This window comes from Aulonocara stuartgranti, assembly GCF_965226115.1.
Source record: "Aulonocara stuartgranti genome assembly, chromosome: 5".
Classification (NCBI taxonomy): Eukaryota; Metazoa; Chordata; class Actinopteri; order Cichliformes; family Cichlidae; genus Aulonocara; species Aulonocara stuartgranti.
In genome coordinates, this window is record NC_138943.1 from 18,204,863 (window position 1) to 18,223,095 (window position 18,233).

The window sequence follows — 18,233 nt, forward strand, 5'->3', positions numbered from 1 at the left end:
AGAAAAAGACAGAAGAAATAGAGAAAATGAAAACGCAAATAGCAAGAACGAAAGACAAAAAAAAAAAACTTCAGAAATGCCAACCTCAAGATGGAGACTGTTGTTGTAAATTAAAAACAAATAAATCAATAAACTACAAAAAATAACTTTCTGCTCATGACAGGATGGCACCCCTGAAGCAAAGAGAGTGGAGAAGCAGACTGACAGAGTTCTGACTCACGGCCAGTAGTGGGAGGAGCAGTAGCAGCAGTAGTGCTTGTAGGAGAGGAAAGGGCATTGGACAAGGACACGTGACTAGGACTAGAAACATTGGTTACATCCTGGGTCTGGCTGGTGGTGGATGATTGGCGTCTCAGAGCCCCTGCCCCCTGAAAGGAGGTGCCACTCTTGAAGGTGTTGACTACTTCAATCTGTAGGAGAGCGGGACAGGAGAGGACAAATGGCTGCTCAGAGTGACACAGACCAAATGGTAACACAGGTTGATTGGTAGGGTGACTGGTGGTAGAGGGAGTATCTCAGTCATGACATGATGGAGGGCAGCTAAAAGTCAGGGTGTGGTGTCCCCACAGCAAAAACACTGAATCTGATCTAAAGAGCTGGTTCACCCAAATTACATGTGAGCTATAATGGTGGCCATGCAAATACTCTGGGTTCCCTTCAGATTTGTTGCGTGATGCTGATACAGAGCAACATTAAAAACATTTTATTAAAATTCAGGAGCTAATATTTATCTCTGGAAAAGAAACACAAATCATTTTCGTGTAAAATTTAAGAGAAGTAAGCGTGAGCAGTCTACAGTAGAAGAACTTTCTACAAAGCAAACATTTCATGTTCGTTCTGATAGTGTTTCTTTTTTACCCAGAGTAACACTGATGTTGTTTGCATTATTGTTCTACGTTATTAGCACCACAGAACAAACTTGTATTCAGTACCTAAAATATGATATTACAAAACCTTGGGAAATTACAACTTTCTGCATGGCCAGATAGCATAAGAGGAAGATTGCCAAAAGCTTTGTTTTCCTTTAATTTGGGTGATCCCACCCTTTGACTTACTATCTGATGTAAACAAATTAAATTCACAGATGCAGCCATTCACATCATGCAGTGCATGTTGTTTTGTGACATCTTCACTGAAAAAGAAAGTTAAGATTTAGTTCAAATTGGGTTTCGTTTTTCTTTCTTTTGTTTAAATTCCTGACCAATGCATATACAGTTGTGATTAGAAGTTTATATGTACTCATCATGGGTGTCAATGTCATGGTAAATTGGGGCTTTAAATGATTTATTTGACCTGTTCTTTTTGCAGGGTAGAATGATTATGCAGAATTTACCACTTCAACCAACCTCCTCTCATCTGATGATGAAAGTTTGGCTCTTATTCCAGACCTTGGCAAATTGTACATATGTGCAATTAACTTGTACTGAGATAGAAATCTACAGTTGTCCTTCTTGGATCCTCAGTGAGTTCCTTGGTCTTTCATATTGTTCTGAATGTGAGTGTGACTGATCAGTCATGATCACTAATGAGAAGTTATTAAGCCTTAAAGTCAATTTAAAAGGCATTGTAGAACCTTAAGCAGACTTTATTAAAGTGTACATATATATTTGAGCTTAGATATGGATCAGAGAAAATACAAAATAAATTCAAACTTTTGCACCCAGTTATTGTTTCTTAAAGTCATTACAGACATTCGCTGTACAATCATTCAACCCTGGAAAAAGAACAGTTCAAAGCAATCATTAAAAGCTCCAAAGTACCATGACATTCATGCCCATGATGACTGTATGTAAACTTCTGACCACAGCTGACCACAATGACTCATTTTAATTTGATCATAACCAGCTTATTAATAAGGATTCTATACTTTAACACTAAACACTGTCATTTGCGTACAGCACAGATACTGTTCTGGCTGTAGTTTTTTAACTTGCTCTTGCGGATGTTAGGCAGCATCTGTCCACAGTACTACACCCAGGCCCATCAATAACACATCAGTGAGACGAAACCAGATCCAGCACACAAGCCGGACTGTCTGCAATATCACAGTGATACCGGTCTGCAGAGCTCACAAATGTGAAAACAGTTCAGTGGCTATATACTTGTATTTAACTCTTGGAGCTTCCACAGGTCCATGGCGGTGATCTAGGCAGTCCAGCGAGGCAAAATGGCATCTTTATGCTCCTGAGTAATTCATCTTGAGATAAAAGGACTTTAAAACTGTGACTGACTAACATGACCAACATATAAAATACAGTCTATCACTTCCTCATGGGCAATGCCTGAGGTGGAGAGACCTACACAAAACAGATCTTCTGAGAAACACAGACAAACAGTAAAAGAGAAGCTTTTTAGTAAATATTAGGGGTGACATATTTACCTTTTAGTGTTTTTATTATATAACTGGACAAAATTATTATATTATTATTATGGAACTCAGCATATTATTGTGTAAAATTAAAGGGAATCTTAAACTGATTTTTAAACAAGTAACCATAAAGTCCACATGCTGTATCCATATATTAACTGGGATTGAACTGTCTCTGTTACTTGCCCTCACCTGAGTCTGAATGCGGTTGAGTCCTCTGAACCAGAGGATCTGTCCTCTCCTCAGCTCCCTCTCTGCGTGGTCGATCTCCTCATTTTCTTCATTAACATCCTCCTCTGGCAGCTCATCTTTCTGAGTTAACTGCCCTGCCCGCCGCAGGAAGCGCAGTCTGCTATTGGGTATGGTGGCTATCACCTAACCCGCAGAGAAGTAAAAGCACTAAGTGATGTACTTACTGTAGAGATGCACAGACAGGAAAATTGACCAAAAGACTTAGAAAGGGAAAACTTTGCCTATTACCTGTCCCCACACAAGCTCCCCCAGCCCGAGGAAAACACACCACATCCACTTTTCCAAGTCTAGAGGTTGACAGCTGAATGGCTTCCCTCCAAACTGCACAATCACGATCTATGCAAAGTATAAAGTACACAGAAAACTGAAAATTACCATTACTTATCTGAAAAAAATATAATAATTAATAATTAAAATTAAAAATAACTGAGAAAAACAAGTAATTTCAGGAATTAATGCATCCACTTACCTGCACAGCAAACGTGCCAAAAACAATCGAGCAGAAAATGGGGTTCCTGAAGATACCGTCAAAAACATTCCTCTCTCCGTGGATTTTGCGGGCATTTATCTCATTAAACAGCTGCATCATGACAAAGGTGTTAAAGATGATGGTGTAGTGCTCAGAGGGTGGAGAGTGGAGAGGAGCATTGCGGCCACTGTCGATGTCAAAGATCTGCTCACCTGGAAGGAAAAGAAAGAGAGTCAGGGAGTCAGATTTATGCCATAGTCTTTAAATCTGTAATATCCTACATCGGTATAACAGAGCAAAATAACCGTGCGTACCAACAAAGAGCAGTGTGAAGATGATAATGAGCTGATAGACTCCATGTCCTAAGATGTTCTTTGTCATGGTGCTGGAGATGAGAGGCTTATTGCGACCGTATGGCTTCCTCTTAAGCAGAGACTCCGTGGGAGGCTCTGTCGCCAGAGCCAGGGATGCAAAAGTATCCATGATAAGGTTCACCCACAACATCTGCACTGCTTTCAAAGGAGAGTCCTAAAGAAAGGTGACAGTAACATGTATCAATAACAGAATAGAATAATAGAACTACAATATAACCAGGCATGAAACATAAGTGTATTTCTTGAAGTTGTAAGCACTTATCATCTTTCGAATTACTGATTAGGCAACAGTAAACCAACTCGGATGAAATTCCATTTCATCACCATCAACTGTGTTAAAAATGACCATGATAGCGGGCTGGTATTACTTTGCAGTCTTTTTCATCCTTCTGACCTGTGTGATGCAGGCACCAGTGAAAGCCACAATGACAGCTACAACATTGACAGTAAGCTGGAACTGAAGAAACTTGGAGATGCTGTCGTAGACATTTCGGCCCCACATAACTGCTTTCACGATGCTGCTGAAGTTGTCGTCGGTGAGAATGATATCTGATGCTTCCTTGGCCACATCTGTACCAGCAATACCCTGGAAGAATGATGACAAGCTGCAGTGAGAAAGAAACTGGAGTTTTCTATTTCACAGCTGCTCTCCTTCTAACTTCATCACACTGCAGTATTCCTCAGCCTACCACGTTAAAAATAACGTTGAAGCATATAATCAACTCTGCAGTCAACTGGACAATGCTGGACCCTGTAGATGAGTCACTGTTGTGTTTAATAATAATACCAGCTACCTAAGGAGTCAGTGTGCATGTAATCAGGTAAAGCGCAGACTGTAGGAGGGACTCTCTTTCTGTATTATGTTATATTTTGAAGGAGAAGCACGAGCAGCACCTTCTAGGCAGTGGCTGGATTTGGACAAGGATGCCCTTATTAGTGAAAGTGTGGAGTGAATACTTATGCGGACATCTTTTTAAACATGTCTCATTAAATGAATTAATGTGCGTGATTAGGTTGAAATCTGAGCCCAAACCAATCTCCTTCAATCAGATTTCCTGCTTAAGCACAGAAGCTGAAATACTTTTTTACAGTATCTTACAGGACCACAGTGTAGAAGGAGAGCTGCAACTCATGTTACATAAGACCTATTAAAATATATATATGGTTTTTGCTATAACGTTTTTAACAAGCTGAACAAGCTTCTGCAGAATAACTGCGTTAATAATGAAATCCACTAGGGGGAGCTCCTTATCCACACAGCCAGAGTGAGAGCGCCTGAGAAGAATTCTTAAACACTGCAGAGGTGAAAAAGACATCTGCAGATGTTGACTGAGATCAGTCTCACAAGAATGCAAGATAAGGCATGAACAAACAGCCAAACAAAACAGGAAAGAAGGGCTGCTTACCATGGCAAATCCAACGTCAGCTTTCTTTAGAGCAGGCCCATCATTGGTCCCATCTCCAGTCACAGCCACCACCTGCCTCTGGTCTGCCATAGTGCTGTCAATAATGCCTGCAATAAAGAGATAAACAAAGCAGCATAGGAAGAAGTGCATATACACATAAAGCACAGAGACTCAAGAAACAAGGAAAGGCAACAGTAATGATCTCTGTCTAAGTCAGAGCAAAAAGTGTGCAACCAATTCACCTTTGACGAGTGTGTGTTTGTCGGTTGGGGATGATCTAGCCAGTACTCGGAGTTTAGGCCAAACTTTATCGATACGCTCCTGTTCCACCTGCACACACACACATAGACACACACAAACACAAATTGAAAGAGAGGAACAAGAGCAACACTTTTGCTTATTTTTCCTTAACCTCTGCAACTCTCTTCCATGAGTGGCTCACTTTTTACCTCCTCTCACACTGACAGTATTTGCTGTACCTCTCCTTTCTCATTGCGGATCCTCCTGTTGAACTCTTTGCCATCGATGCACAGGAAGTCCTCTCCTGGGTGGATGATACCACACTTGATGGCTATGGCTCGGGCTGTGTTTATATTGTCTCCTGTCACCATACGCACTGTGATGCCTGCACGCTGGCACTTCTGAATGGCATCAGGGACCTAAAATAGGGAGACACATGCACAATCATTCAGTACAACAGAAATATGTAAAAAGGAAAGCATATTTCACCTATTATTTAAAGCTGCACTAACCAAATTTAACCAATTAATACTAAGACTGAGCATAATGCAGCCAGCTTTTACTGTGCGGAGGTCTGGCAAACCTTTTATTTCAAGGAAGCCTTCTGATATACCCAGTAGTAGAAGGAGCTGCATTTCTGACCACTGGATGAATTAAATTAAGATTTTCACTTTTTCTCTGGTTTTCTCTGGTTTTGTTCTCCACCAACTCCTGAGGGAATTTTAAATTCCATTTGCCATCTGGTGGCACATGCACAGTTTTCAGAGCTTCAGTATTTGAGTAGTATTTATAAATGAAAAAACAATCTTGCAGTTATTCACAAAACACAAACACATGCAAGCAAGTAAATCAAAGCCCCATTATTATTAAGTTCTCCAGATAGTATTGCAATAAATTAATTATGACTACTCATGTATGGATATGGATCTGTAGTTGAAGCATCTTGCAAAAGAGTAGTAATTCAGAAACACATATTTCTCCTTGCAAAGGTCAGTGTGGGCGAGCTCTGCTCTCCAAACCCACACATAAACAATTGTGCTCACGTACCATAATAACAACTTGCATCAGTTTACACATACATGCAGGCAAGTAATTCTTTCTGCCTTCACACATAAAAAACATAAAACATGGATCCATCATTGAAATGTGCGCTTGCATCATGCATTAAACTGCCGAATCGAACTGCTTATGCATGCAAGCATAGAGAAGTTTGTTTTTACAAAGTATGGCTATACAGCGGAGGAGTGCAGGTCTTTAATAAGCTGGAGGTTAAAATAAAAACAGATAGGATTTTTTCGCCTACTTAGAACTACATAACTTTTGCACAGCAGCTGCTACATGCAAAAATGATTATCCTAAATATGAAAACCTACAACAGTCAAAGAAGTGAAATTATTTCATTTAATTCGATATTTGAAGAAGAACAATATTTGCTTCAGTCACAACAAAACCATCTTTAACCTATATCAGCCTGTCATTTCATCAATTACACAAAATAAAATAGCCAACTAATACGTATACCAGTTAATACTCTGAAGAGGTCAACGAAGTTAAATATTCTTCAAATGTAAACAGAAAAAAAAAAGAAAAAAGTAATATGTAGTAATGTGATTTTTATAAGTTAAACAAGCTCATGCTCTATATTATCCAGATATTGACTCATTGTTATCAAGATATCAGGTTCCTGTTTTGCTCACTTGAAACTAGGAGGTGAAGAAAAGACTGGAGGTTTATTAAAAATACAATCTGGTCCATCAGAGGAAGAAAGTAGGAGTCTAGTAGGTGAGACTGGGAAACAAGCACCTCGTGCCTCTTATATGGATCTGGTTACACTCTCATTTTCTACCATTTCTCTCTACCATTCCTACCCATCATCCTCCTGCCTTCTGTCATCCTTCTGACAGAAATCTGATTTTGAACATTTCTCAGTCTCTCATTCCCTCCACTATTCTCTCTCGTCTCTCTGGGGCCGTTCTCAGAGAGCATCCACTTATTAAACAAACATTGCATTACAGAGGAAGAAATTAGAGACTAATAAACAAACCAAAACCATGTTTACTAGTCTGTTTGACCCTTTTAAAATAATGGAATGTCATCTAATTTCCAGTATTAACCAGTTAATTTAGCAAAGAGCCTGGAAAGTCTTTACTGGATTGTAGCAGTTTCTGTGCACTGCTTCTCAACTGGGTTATTGAAAATGACAGATACCGAGTGACCTCTAGGGTTGAGTAGAGAGAGTAATCTGCAAACTTTGAGGCTATGCATCACTGCGAAGGGCTATGTTAACACAGTATATATGGGTGGCATAGTGGTGGTGTGGTTAGGAAGAAGGTTCCTGCTTCAAACTGAGACCCTCCTGTGCAGAGCTTGCTTATTTTCCTTGTGCGTCCATGGGTTTCCATTAAGTACTCTGGCTTCCACCCACAGTTCAAAGACGTGCACATCAGGTTAACGCGTAAGTCTAAACTGGCCATGGATGTAAAACAGTTTATGGGATGGATGCAGTGGATAACCTCTACAATAATAAGTCTATAATAACTCCAGGTTTTGTATTCGTGTCTTTTCCCTAACTCCTCCTAGACACATCGATCAATCTGGATGAAAGTATAACAAACTGTCTAAGGTGGCAGGGTTATCAATTTCTATTATTCAATAGCTTTATTGAATTTGTGTTTAGGGAATACTAATAATTTTCAGGAATTATTTTATAACATTCAAATTCTTACAAATTATATGTGTGTAGCAGCTGATCTCAAAACCAACAACATAATTGTAACTATGTTATGTGTACATTTGTTTGATGTTTATGACACTATATTGACAGCTTATATATTGATATAATTTTGAAAAAAAGAATAAGAGCAGGGTTTTGCTAGTATATGCTCAGAATATGACTTCTAGTTAAAGCACTTTGAGTGGACAGTAACAACATAAAAACACTATGTAAATGTGGCCACACTACATATTCATTTTACTGTACAGTATGTTCAGCATTAAATATTTGATTTCTTTTGTATATATTCATCTGAACACTATAATTTTCCCCAAATTGCAAAAAACCTTCCATAATATTGCAATACAAGAGGGGATTCTCAGTTAACATAGCTCAGCTTTGGAGAGAAAGATAGAGACATCACAATGACAGAAAGAGATTTGCAGAAAATGCGAAAGGAAAAGGAGTCATCAAAAAGAGGAACATCACCACAGACAGAGGTGGAGAGGAGAAAACATGTTGGGTTGGGGCTGAATGAGCAATGCTGTTCTAGAAAGAGCAGGAGGATGGAAACAAGATGAAAGGAAGCAGTTGAATAATCCAGTAGTCAGTTAATTTTCCTGCTTCCTTCTCCCTGCACTGGAGCTGTGAAGCGAGGTCAGCTTTCCTACTGTACACAGATACCTCTTTCTTCCAATTATAATACACTCTATTCCTTCATGTGAAATTTATCATTAAAAACTGTACCCCTGAAGAAATTGCTTTATGATGAATCACTTATTGCATTGAACATTTCTTTTTGTTTCAACGGATGATTTTACAAAAGTGATCAGAAGAAATAAGCTGGTCTCATCTAAGAATTGATTTGGTGTTTAAAATTCAAATTAATACTTTGATCCTCATCTATACAATAAACCTTTATGTAAAGAGACACTGCTTCAAAGTAACAGCGAGGACATACCACTGGTTATGACACAGCTGCTGAAAGCTGGTATTATAAACCATTTGTTCGACATCCCCCTCCTCTCAGTCCATTACTAAAATATCTCTCCTACCTCTGGCCTGACGGGATCCTCTATTCCGACAACACAGATGGCTGTGAGGTCATTCAGGATGTTGTTCTCATCATCCCAGTTGGGCTCAGGATTGCTGGAAAAGTCACGATACGCCACACAGATGGTCCTCAAGCCATCACACGCCATGGGCTCAATCACTTTCTTCACCATCTCATCCTTGTCTCGTGGACGGAAAACCCTTGGCTCACCCACCTCGTTTTGGATATGGCTGCATCTGCAAACAAGGGTGTGGCGTAGGTTGAGAGGGTCATTTTAAATTATATACAGTAACATTGGTATTGTCTGTGTTTTTAGTGCTTGGAAATGAGCCAGCATTTAAAAAAGAACAAAATATATAGTCAAATCTCTCAGCCTGGCATTACTGCTTTGCTTAAATGAATACTGGTGAATCAAAAAAGGATGCACTGAGAACTGCAATGCTGTGCAAAAGAAAAGACATAGGGACTAATATGCCTTTTGTGGCAGGATACCACAATATTTAAAAAAAAGAAAGTGCATTGGGGTACACACTGTAGAGAGCTCAAATGGAGGACAAACAATTTCCTCTAAAAGATTTTTAAAAAACAGCTAACACATTTCCTAAATAACTAAAGTACTGTAGCCAAAAGATAATTACATTTGATCAAGACTAAACTGATTTGCTAAACAAGTTAAATATATCAACAGACAAACTGAAAACAAACAGGTGTACTGGCATACAGCCAAATACAAATGCTGTACATCATTTACGGAAAAGCAACTGAACCATAATTAATGCAAACGTCCTTTTAGGACCTGTCAGCTTGACAAAAATGTGAATTTAACCTTTCATACATTGTATTATTGAATCTCTGTTTATATTAACTGTAACACCTATAATGTAGAAACATAAAAAATACTATTGAATTCAAGTAATTTTATGACTTTTTATTTAAAAAGTCATAAAATAAAAAGTCTTTTTATTTAACATTAACATTAAAGTCATAAAATGACTTTAATGTTAATGCTGATCAAATGCTCTTAATTAACCGCACTTGATTAAAAAGTTGTCTGGAGCATTGAGGTGCGTGTTAAACACATCTGCAATGATCTTTAAGAAGCACAGATTTATTCTTCCTTAGCAAGAAGAATCTGGATTAAACATTAATCTGGGAAAGACTACAAGCCTATTTCCAAACAATTTTTACTCCATTATTTTACAATGAGAAAGATTTGGGGTGGGGGATCAGATCCAAGATGAGACCATGCAATGCTGCAAATAGAATTTCACATTTCTCCTTCTGCATCTCAGGTTTTTCTCAAAACCACTCACTGTAATGTTACTGTAACGCCCTGCAAAATGACATGATTGTAAGACATACTGCTAGAAACTTACACTGAATGTAGTGTAAATCTGCAGAGCACCTTATTAAATTATATAACTGCAACTTCCAGGTTATTTTAAACCATTAAACCAGACTCACTTTTTGAGTACAATCTCAGAGGCTCCCTTGCTGTACATCCGGAAGCTACCGTCAGGCAGCTTTATGACAGTGCTCATCGACTTCCTGACAGAGTTGAAGGTATAGACTTTGTAAAGCTTCTCCTCTGGGATCTGGTTTCTTATTGGCTGGTAATCCCGCTTCAGGTCCAAAACTAGTCCCAGCAGGCCACACTCTGTCTTGTTGCCCACCTGCTTCGGCAGACCGCCTTCCTTATCTGGGGGCTGTAAAATGAGGGACAGGAAAAAAAAGATTTAAATGTGTTCAGTTATATTTTTAGTCTAATATTAAGTAGGCATGCTAAAAAAGAAGACCTAAGGTTTTACGCATCAGGAAATAATAAAAAATAAACTGGTCTTTAGCAAGTTTTACAATTAGATAAATGCAACCGCAGATGAACAACAAAACATGACATGTTACACCTTTCACTACTTAACAAAAACTAAGCCAAAATAAAGAATCAGTGATGTGAATAACTAAATACACACTTACTGCTTCCATAGGAACTAAGAGGAAGTCAACAAGCAGCAGCCACCAGGTGCTGCTGATCAAATGCTCTTAATTAACTGCACTTGATTAAAAAGTTGTCTGGAGCATCTGCAATGATCTTTAAGAAGCACAGATTTATTCTTCCTTAGCAAGAAGAATCTGGATTAAACATTAATCTGGGAAAGACTACAAGCCTATTTCCAAACAATTTTTACTCCATTATTTTACAATGAGAAAGATTTGGGGTAGGGGATCAGATCCAAGATGAGACCATGCAATGCTGCAAAAAAACCCCCAAAAAGCTACATCTTAATGCTGAAGTTCATAACAATACAATTAAAAAAAAGACTGAAGTGAATTATGACTTGTTTTGGAAGATCTTCCAGGTTTGGAAGGTCTTTTTTTTCCAAAAAGAACCTAGACGCAATTGCATCTGAACAAATCACACGACTTCTGGAACAATATACTTTGGACAGATGAGCCCAACATGAAGATATGTGGCCATAATGCACAGTGCCACTTTTGGAGAAATCCAAACACAGCATATCACCATAAATATATGATACAAGCTGTCAAGCATGGTGGTGGCGGGCTGATGATTTGGTGTTTTGCAGCCACCAGACCTGCACACTTTGTAGCCCCTGAATGAATCATGAAAGGTTTCTAGTCAATTATAAGGCCATTTTCCAGACAGCTAAAGCCTGACTGAAAGTGAGTCATAAAAGAGGACAATGACGACAGAATGACGGCAGTGATACCTTAAGAGAGCTGTGCACAAACAAATGTCTGCAAATGTCAATACAAGTTGAAGGTACTGAGTCATGGGATGTACTCAGTTTTTCACAGAACTCCATGACGTCAGAGAATTTACCCTCTTTTTTTTTCCATGACTGTACATATGGCTTTACTTTTTTTTTTTTATCTATCTGTAATTGTTATTCACTTAACTGCAACTTAAGATAATTTTACAACATTGTTACACATATTGTTTCTACCTAATCCAACACTTCGACTTTTAAATGTTCTTAGTTTGCGTTTCCTCATAGGGTAAATGAAAATAATCCTGCCACAGAGAGTAAGTTTTCAGTGTAATATATTTCATACACTCATGTGATCTATTCACTGAATGAGATTCTCTCTCCTTCAGCTCAGTGCGACCAGTGTAATGCTTGAAATAGCTGCTGGTGATAATTAACCAGCTAGCAGGTGAAAGGGTCACTTTGTGTGGGAGGGCAGAAGATGAGATAGATGGAATCAGGTTTAGATCGTCTTATTTCAGGCACACAGCTTAACCCTGTGAAATCTGTAATTGTATACTTGGAACCATGTATTGCTCTGGTTCAGTGAACATGTCAGTGGATAGACATAGCACGTAATATCATTTTCTACCTAACATATGCAAGTATGGTTGGAAATGTGTTGTGATAGGCTCATAAGTACTCTGTGTTTTAGGTGTGCATCCAGTGTTTTGGGTTTATTAGCAGCCATTAGGAGTCATTACTATTGCCAGTTGTGTGTGTGTAAGTTTGTGTGTGATACAGTATCTGTGCAGGTGGCTACAGTACATGTGTGCCACCATGTACACACTCACGCTACAAGCAAGAGTGCGAATGTTTGTGCATGTGGTCAGCTTGTCAAAGGCCCAGCGTTGCCATGGTAACATTGGGCAAAAGAACAAGAAGAACACGAAGAGACTTGGGAAAAGAGAGGGTGCACTCTCGACCACTTGGGGATTCTTACTCCTTGGCTCTATTCCTCTTTCATGATTTTCCCTCATTTCATGTCACACATATCCTCAAATCCTTCTGCGTTTCATTCTTCATCTTTTCCCAGCCCCCATTCATTAACATTTCCAGAGCTTTTTTCTATTTAGGAAGAAATAACGCATGTACAGAAACTACCTGTCACTATGACAGGATAAATCTCACTATAGTCAATATCTTAGTAAGTAAAGGGCCAAACAACGCATGAAAAAACAAAGGAAGAGCATTCCAGTCCAAAGTCACAGAACCTCAGGGACCTGCCAGGGACATATGAGTGCAGACGCCCTCTGGTGTAACCTGGTGCCTGTCCATGAAAAGCTCTCCATGTCAGTAAAAGAATCTTAAACTGCACTCTGAAATAAACCGGAAGCCAGTGCAGCTGCGTCAAAATTTGAGTCACACGTGGAAACTCTGAGGATTTTATCAGAAGTCTGTCAGCAACATACTGAACAACCGTTCTAGGGAGGTTTTGGTAAGACTTGTGTATAGTGCACCGCAGCAATCCAATCGCAATGAAACAAAAGCATGTATCTTACAGAGACTCATATGTTCAGACACATCTCAGGAGCGATCCCTGCTGTTATTATTCATAACACGCCTCTTCAAATCTGCACATCCTCTCAACCCTATTTACATTTGACTAAAATATAAAAACATAAAACTAAATTAAAAAGCTGTTAACCTTCACTCTTAAAAAAATAGTGTGCTCAGATAATGTTAGGAAATAATGAAAAATGACTATTTACTGTATCACTGATTTTCTAGAAAGAAGTCAGACAAATAGATTATCATAGTAGTTGCAACTCATTTTTTAAATTTTACTTTATTTCGCTGTTTCAATTGACTAAGAAAAAAAGTAAAGGTAAATAATAATTTTGTGGTAATAAATTATATTGGCTGTATACATGTTGAAAAACACAGTTAATCATATCTGGGAATACAGTTCATTTTGGATCCCTATTAGCTGGCACTGAGCTGACAGCTAGTCTCCCCGGAATTTTTGCTATATAGTACCTACAGTATGTTTGACACCTACACTCACTGCTACAGAACAGCTTGTCGGGTACACTGTCTTCTTACACGCACGCACACACAGCAGCATGTAGCAACCGCATTGAAAATAATGCTTCTACCTTGGTTGCTTGATCAGCAGACACCTTCAGCTTGAGCTATTTGCTCCAAAATAGATTGACTGCAGGCTGTTCTGCGTTAAACAAGCCTGCGGCCGGGATTAGATTTCAAAGGACAGCTTGGCATTTTGACGATTTGTATTTGCCTTTATTACTGTTTTCTTCACTTGGTCCTTGTCACAGCGTGTTCATAAAGATTCTGTGTTGGCACTATAGTTAATAACGTTGACGATGCACTCCATTTAAAGCTGTCCACATGCTAACGAGGCTTTGATAGAATTCTGATTAACTGCTTTGATATCCTTTTTAAGGTTAATGATGCACAAAAGGCCTAAGAAGAGAAAAGTATGTGGAGTGAAAATACTTGGAGGGCACTTTCCTCGTTTCACCAGTTCTTCCTTATGTGAAACAGCATGGTGGTGCTGCGAAATAGCACCGATGACTCCCAGCAAGAAGGTCCTGAGTTTCAATCCACCAACTGGGGTCTGACTCAGGATACTCTGTTTTCTCCCACAATCCAAGGATATGCATGTTAGATTAACTGGTGATTTGAAATTGGTGTAAATGTGACCTGGGCAGGCTGCAGCCCAACCACAACCCTGAATTGGATATGTTAATGGATTTCCTTATCTAAACAGAAGTCTAAATAAAGAGGTTGATTTGCAGGTTTTGAAATAATTTAAGGTAAATTTGTGATTTTAGGCTAAACAACTGACTAGAATTTACCTTTATCACATCAAATGCTTTTAAAAAATTTATGCCACTGCCGCTATCAGAATTGGTACTAAAATGATTACCAAAATCAATTTTTTTGTTTCTGTAACGGTTAACCCACCAGCACGTGCAAGCCTTTTAATCAACACACAAAAACACATTATTATTGTTTGATTAAGATGCCAAATTACAGTCATTTACTTGCATATAAAAATTTGTTTTAATGGTTGAATTAATTTCTGACTTCTTGTGCCAGCTCAAATTTGGGTATAAAAAATGTGAATTCAGTCATTTTCAGTTTTTGACAGATTTTTAAAACATTTGTGTTGTCTCGTTTTTATGGCAGGGGTCCTAATAAATTTGTTAAGCACTGTATCTGCTATCAATATTTGCTTTAGAGGCTCATATTTTGAGCTCAATATTTCTGACCTTCTTGACTATCGAATATTGGATATTGATTAATTCAGGCTGAGGCATTTTTTTTTACTTATCCTTGCAGCTGTTGAGAGCCAGTGGACCCAGCTGAAAAAGTCGTCTAAAATCTCATTAATCATTAAAACCCAATCAGAAGACTGGCCCATCCTCACCTAGTAATTTGACATATCTGGTTTTTATCTAGCTGTATGTCTCACAGACACAGACAAGAGCATAAATACTTTATACAGAGTTTATGGTAAATAACAGAATTAATGCCTTTTACTAATGACCAATGATTATATCAGGAAGACACTGCCTGTCATTGGCAAATGAGGAGATGGAACAAATGGCCTCATCTGCCCTGTCTGCTAAGTGTTTGGTAGAATAGGCTCCCAGCCAGAAGACCAAATCAAGTTAAACCTCTAAAATGAAAATGACTGAACAAAATGACCAAAATGAGAAACGCACAGTGTATAAAAAATAAATGGTAACTTTTAGATCAACTAAATCATACAGAAAACAGTCACTACTCCATTTAAATGTTGTGTAATGGCTGCCTTCATAGTCCATCCACCCATCCATCCATCAATCCAAATACAGTATATTAGAGCAGTAAATACTTAACCATGTTTGTTAATTTAAATGACAGCTATTTCAACTTCAGCTTAGCTACTGGCACAACTCCTGTTCCAGCAGAAGAGTATTGCGGAGAATAAAAGGAATTTACAGCTACCTCAATAACAAAACAAGACAGCAGGAAAAGCAGTGAGTAAACAGATAATAAACAGAAGACAGCCACAAACACCGCTGCCTTGTATTCTCAGAGATTCCGCAGAGGTTTAGCTTGACGTCGGTTTCTACGAACAAGGACGCTTTCTGGCATGGGATGCCCAGTGTTGGCATGACGAGACAACTGTTGGCACACCCTGGCCTGGACATGGCTAACGACCAGCTGCCCTCTCCCTAGTCCTTGGGTGTTCCTGCAGGCAAGGACATATGCCAGAGGGAGTGCTGGCAACTTTACTTCCTTTTCCACCTGGGGCTCTCCTTAATCCAGCCCTCCTGCTCCTTCCAACTCCCTTATCATGCTCTCTCTGCAATCTTTTCCTACTTTAGTTACACCGCCTTTATTTCACCGACCCCCCCATTTTTTATTCACACTCTAGTCCTATCCTGCTTTGTTGTTTTGGATGACTTTCTGTTCTCATTTTATGCTGTCCCAGTCTCTTACAAGGTGCTCCACCTCCTCAGCCCACGCCTTCTTTTTTCTCTTTTCTTTTTTTCTTTTCTCTTTGCATGTAGGAGTAGATGATATCCTTGCTCGCTGCATGACTCTAACAGCCAACTGGGCTAAGGCCTGGAGGAGTGCTGGGGGGGCAGTAACACAGTCTTCCAGGGCATGATGAGGACACTTGTCACGCGAGTGTCTTTTCTCTTGTGTTTCCCTTTCTTTTTCCATCCTGATTTGCATGTATCCTTACTTTGCATTTCACTGCCTCTTCTCTACATATTGAATCCCCCTCTCTCCATATTCGTTTCTCCGTCTCATTATATTCTTTACTTGCCTCTCTACTGCAGATTTCTGACTACTGCAAAAGCACAAGGCAGTCATAATACACAGAATCAGCATCTAGTAAATATACTTTACTACTGACCCTACACCCACCACCAATACTAATAAAACCGATACTACTACAACTAATAATAATAATAATGAACAGTGTGCCTTCTTCCACAGTCTCTTTTGTCCTCTCTTCCTCCCCTTACCCAGAACCAGTTGTCGCAGATGGCTGCCCCTCCCTAAACCTGGTTCTTAACAGTTTCTTCCTGTTAAAAGGGAGTTTTCCTTCCCACTGTCGCCAAGTACTTGCTCATTGGGGAACATCTGATTGTTCTCTGCATTATTGTAAATGGCCTGCATTTGTATAGCGCTTTTCTAGTCCCTAAGGACCCCAAAGCGCTTTACACTACATTCAGTCATTCACCCATTCACACACACATTCACACACTGGCGATGGCAAGCTACATTGTAGCCACAGGGTCTTTACCTTACAATATGAAGTGCCTTGAGGTGATGGCTGTTGCGATTTGGTGCTATATAAATAAAATTGAATTGAATATTAACAGGTAATTGTGCCCTGAAATTTGCCTTGACATAGTTTGATTTCTGTTGATGCACATGCAATCATGTGTTTCAATCATGTGTTTCTCAGACTGATAACATTCCAAATATGGACTCTTGTATTACCCCGGGCATTGGCTTTGATGAGTGATTGGCAGTTTATTAATTAGATTGTTTCAGTCGAATCACTGGCAAAATTCTTTGTCAACATGCTGTAACAAATACAAAAAAATATTCATGATTCACACGGGATATCTGGCCGTCTTTTTGGCAAGTAAACCGTGCTATGTTGTTGTTGTTACTGCTATATATTATACAACAATTACTATACAAATTGATGCAACTTGATAAAATATCATTGGTTTTACTGCAATTTGCCTTACGTTTGACTCTTCTAAGTATTCAATTGATGCTGCTCTCCTAAAAACTAAAATTAAATATATTATGTAAAGTGACATAGAAATACAGTCCCATGCCCGTGAAACATCAAAACACTGTCATTCTAATGTGATGACAAATCCCGTCACTGTCATCTCAGCAGCACTGTCAAGTAAATGCTGAGAAGAGAAGAGAAGAGAAGAGAAGAGAAGAGAAGAGAAGAGAAGAGAAGAGAAGAGAAGAGAAGAGAAGAGAAGAGAAGAGAAGAGAAGAGAAGAGAAGAGAAGAGAAGAGAAGTCTGTTGGCCATAGTTGTGCTGTGTATCTGTCTTCTCAGTTTCCCAAAATATTCCAAACATAAGAGGCTGGGTGCTTCAAGCTAAAGACATCCAAAATACTCTCCCTTCCTTTTGCGCAAACAAGCATGCAAGCATGCAATGTCCAGATGACACAAGTACTGTGAGCAACAGCTAATTATATCAAGATATCACCACTTACTAGAGAACAAGAAGAAGAAAGTTCATTTTAATTACAAACTGTTTGTTGTAGAGCGACAAGTAGACATAAACTGAATATTGTTTTTCTAAAATCTACAAATCAGCAGACACATTCTGTTGAATAAATTTATAGGAACATTGCCAACCCTTTTACGTGACATTTGTTCTCCAACATATACTTCAGAGTTTTATTTCTGTCCTCTTTTTGTTTGTACGGGAGCATTATCTACCTCTCTTGTCCCTGACCGGAATAATGACCTGAGCAGGTGGTTGAAGCTACATGAAACTGAGCTCCCAGGACACTCACACAACCATGCTAAACACACACCACTGTGCTGCGCGAATAAACACCTGTGATCTCAATAC

The 18,233-nt window shown here is 39.0% G+C and overlaps 1 protein-coding gene across 16 annotated transcripts in view; it reads right to left on the bottom strand.

The window, feature by feature from the left end:
* atp2b2 (ATPase plasma membrane Ca2+ transporting 2) overlaps positions 1-18,233 on the bottom strand; it is a 127,876-nt gene that overhangs the window by 6,971 nt on the left and 102,672 nt on the right. For 12 of the 16 annotated variants that reach the window (XM_082533183.1, XM_082533182.1, XM_082533180.1 and 9 more), the window contains 10 exons: positions 10,341-10,582; positions 8,878-9,112; positions 5,349-5,528; positions 5,112-5,199; positions 4,870-4,976; positions 3,858-4,049; positions 3,404-3,617; positions 3,090-3,301; positions 2,849-2,956; positions 2,561-2,743 (listed from right to left, as the gene is read on the bottom strand). In XM_082533183.1, coding sequence (XP_082389309.1) covers positions 2,561-2,743; positions 2,849-2,956; positions 3,090-3,301; positions 3,404-3,617; positions 3,858-4,049; positions 4,870-4,976; positions 5,112-5,199; positions 5,349-5,528; positions 8,878-9,112; positions 10,341-10,582 — 1,761 coding nt within the window. Of the gene's footprint in view, positions 1-220; positions 411-2,560; positions 2,744-2,848; positions 2,957-3,089; positions 3,302-3,403; positions 3,618-3,857; positions 4,050-4,869; positions 4,977-5,111; positions 5,200-5,348; positions 5,529-8,877; positions 9,113-10,340; positions 10,583-18,233 lie in introns of all 16 variants that reach the window. The other 4 variants (XM_082533178.1, XM_082533179.1, XM_082533176.1 and 1 more) reach the window with 2 other exon arrangements.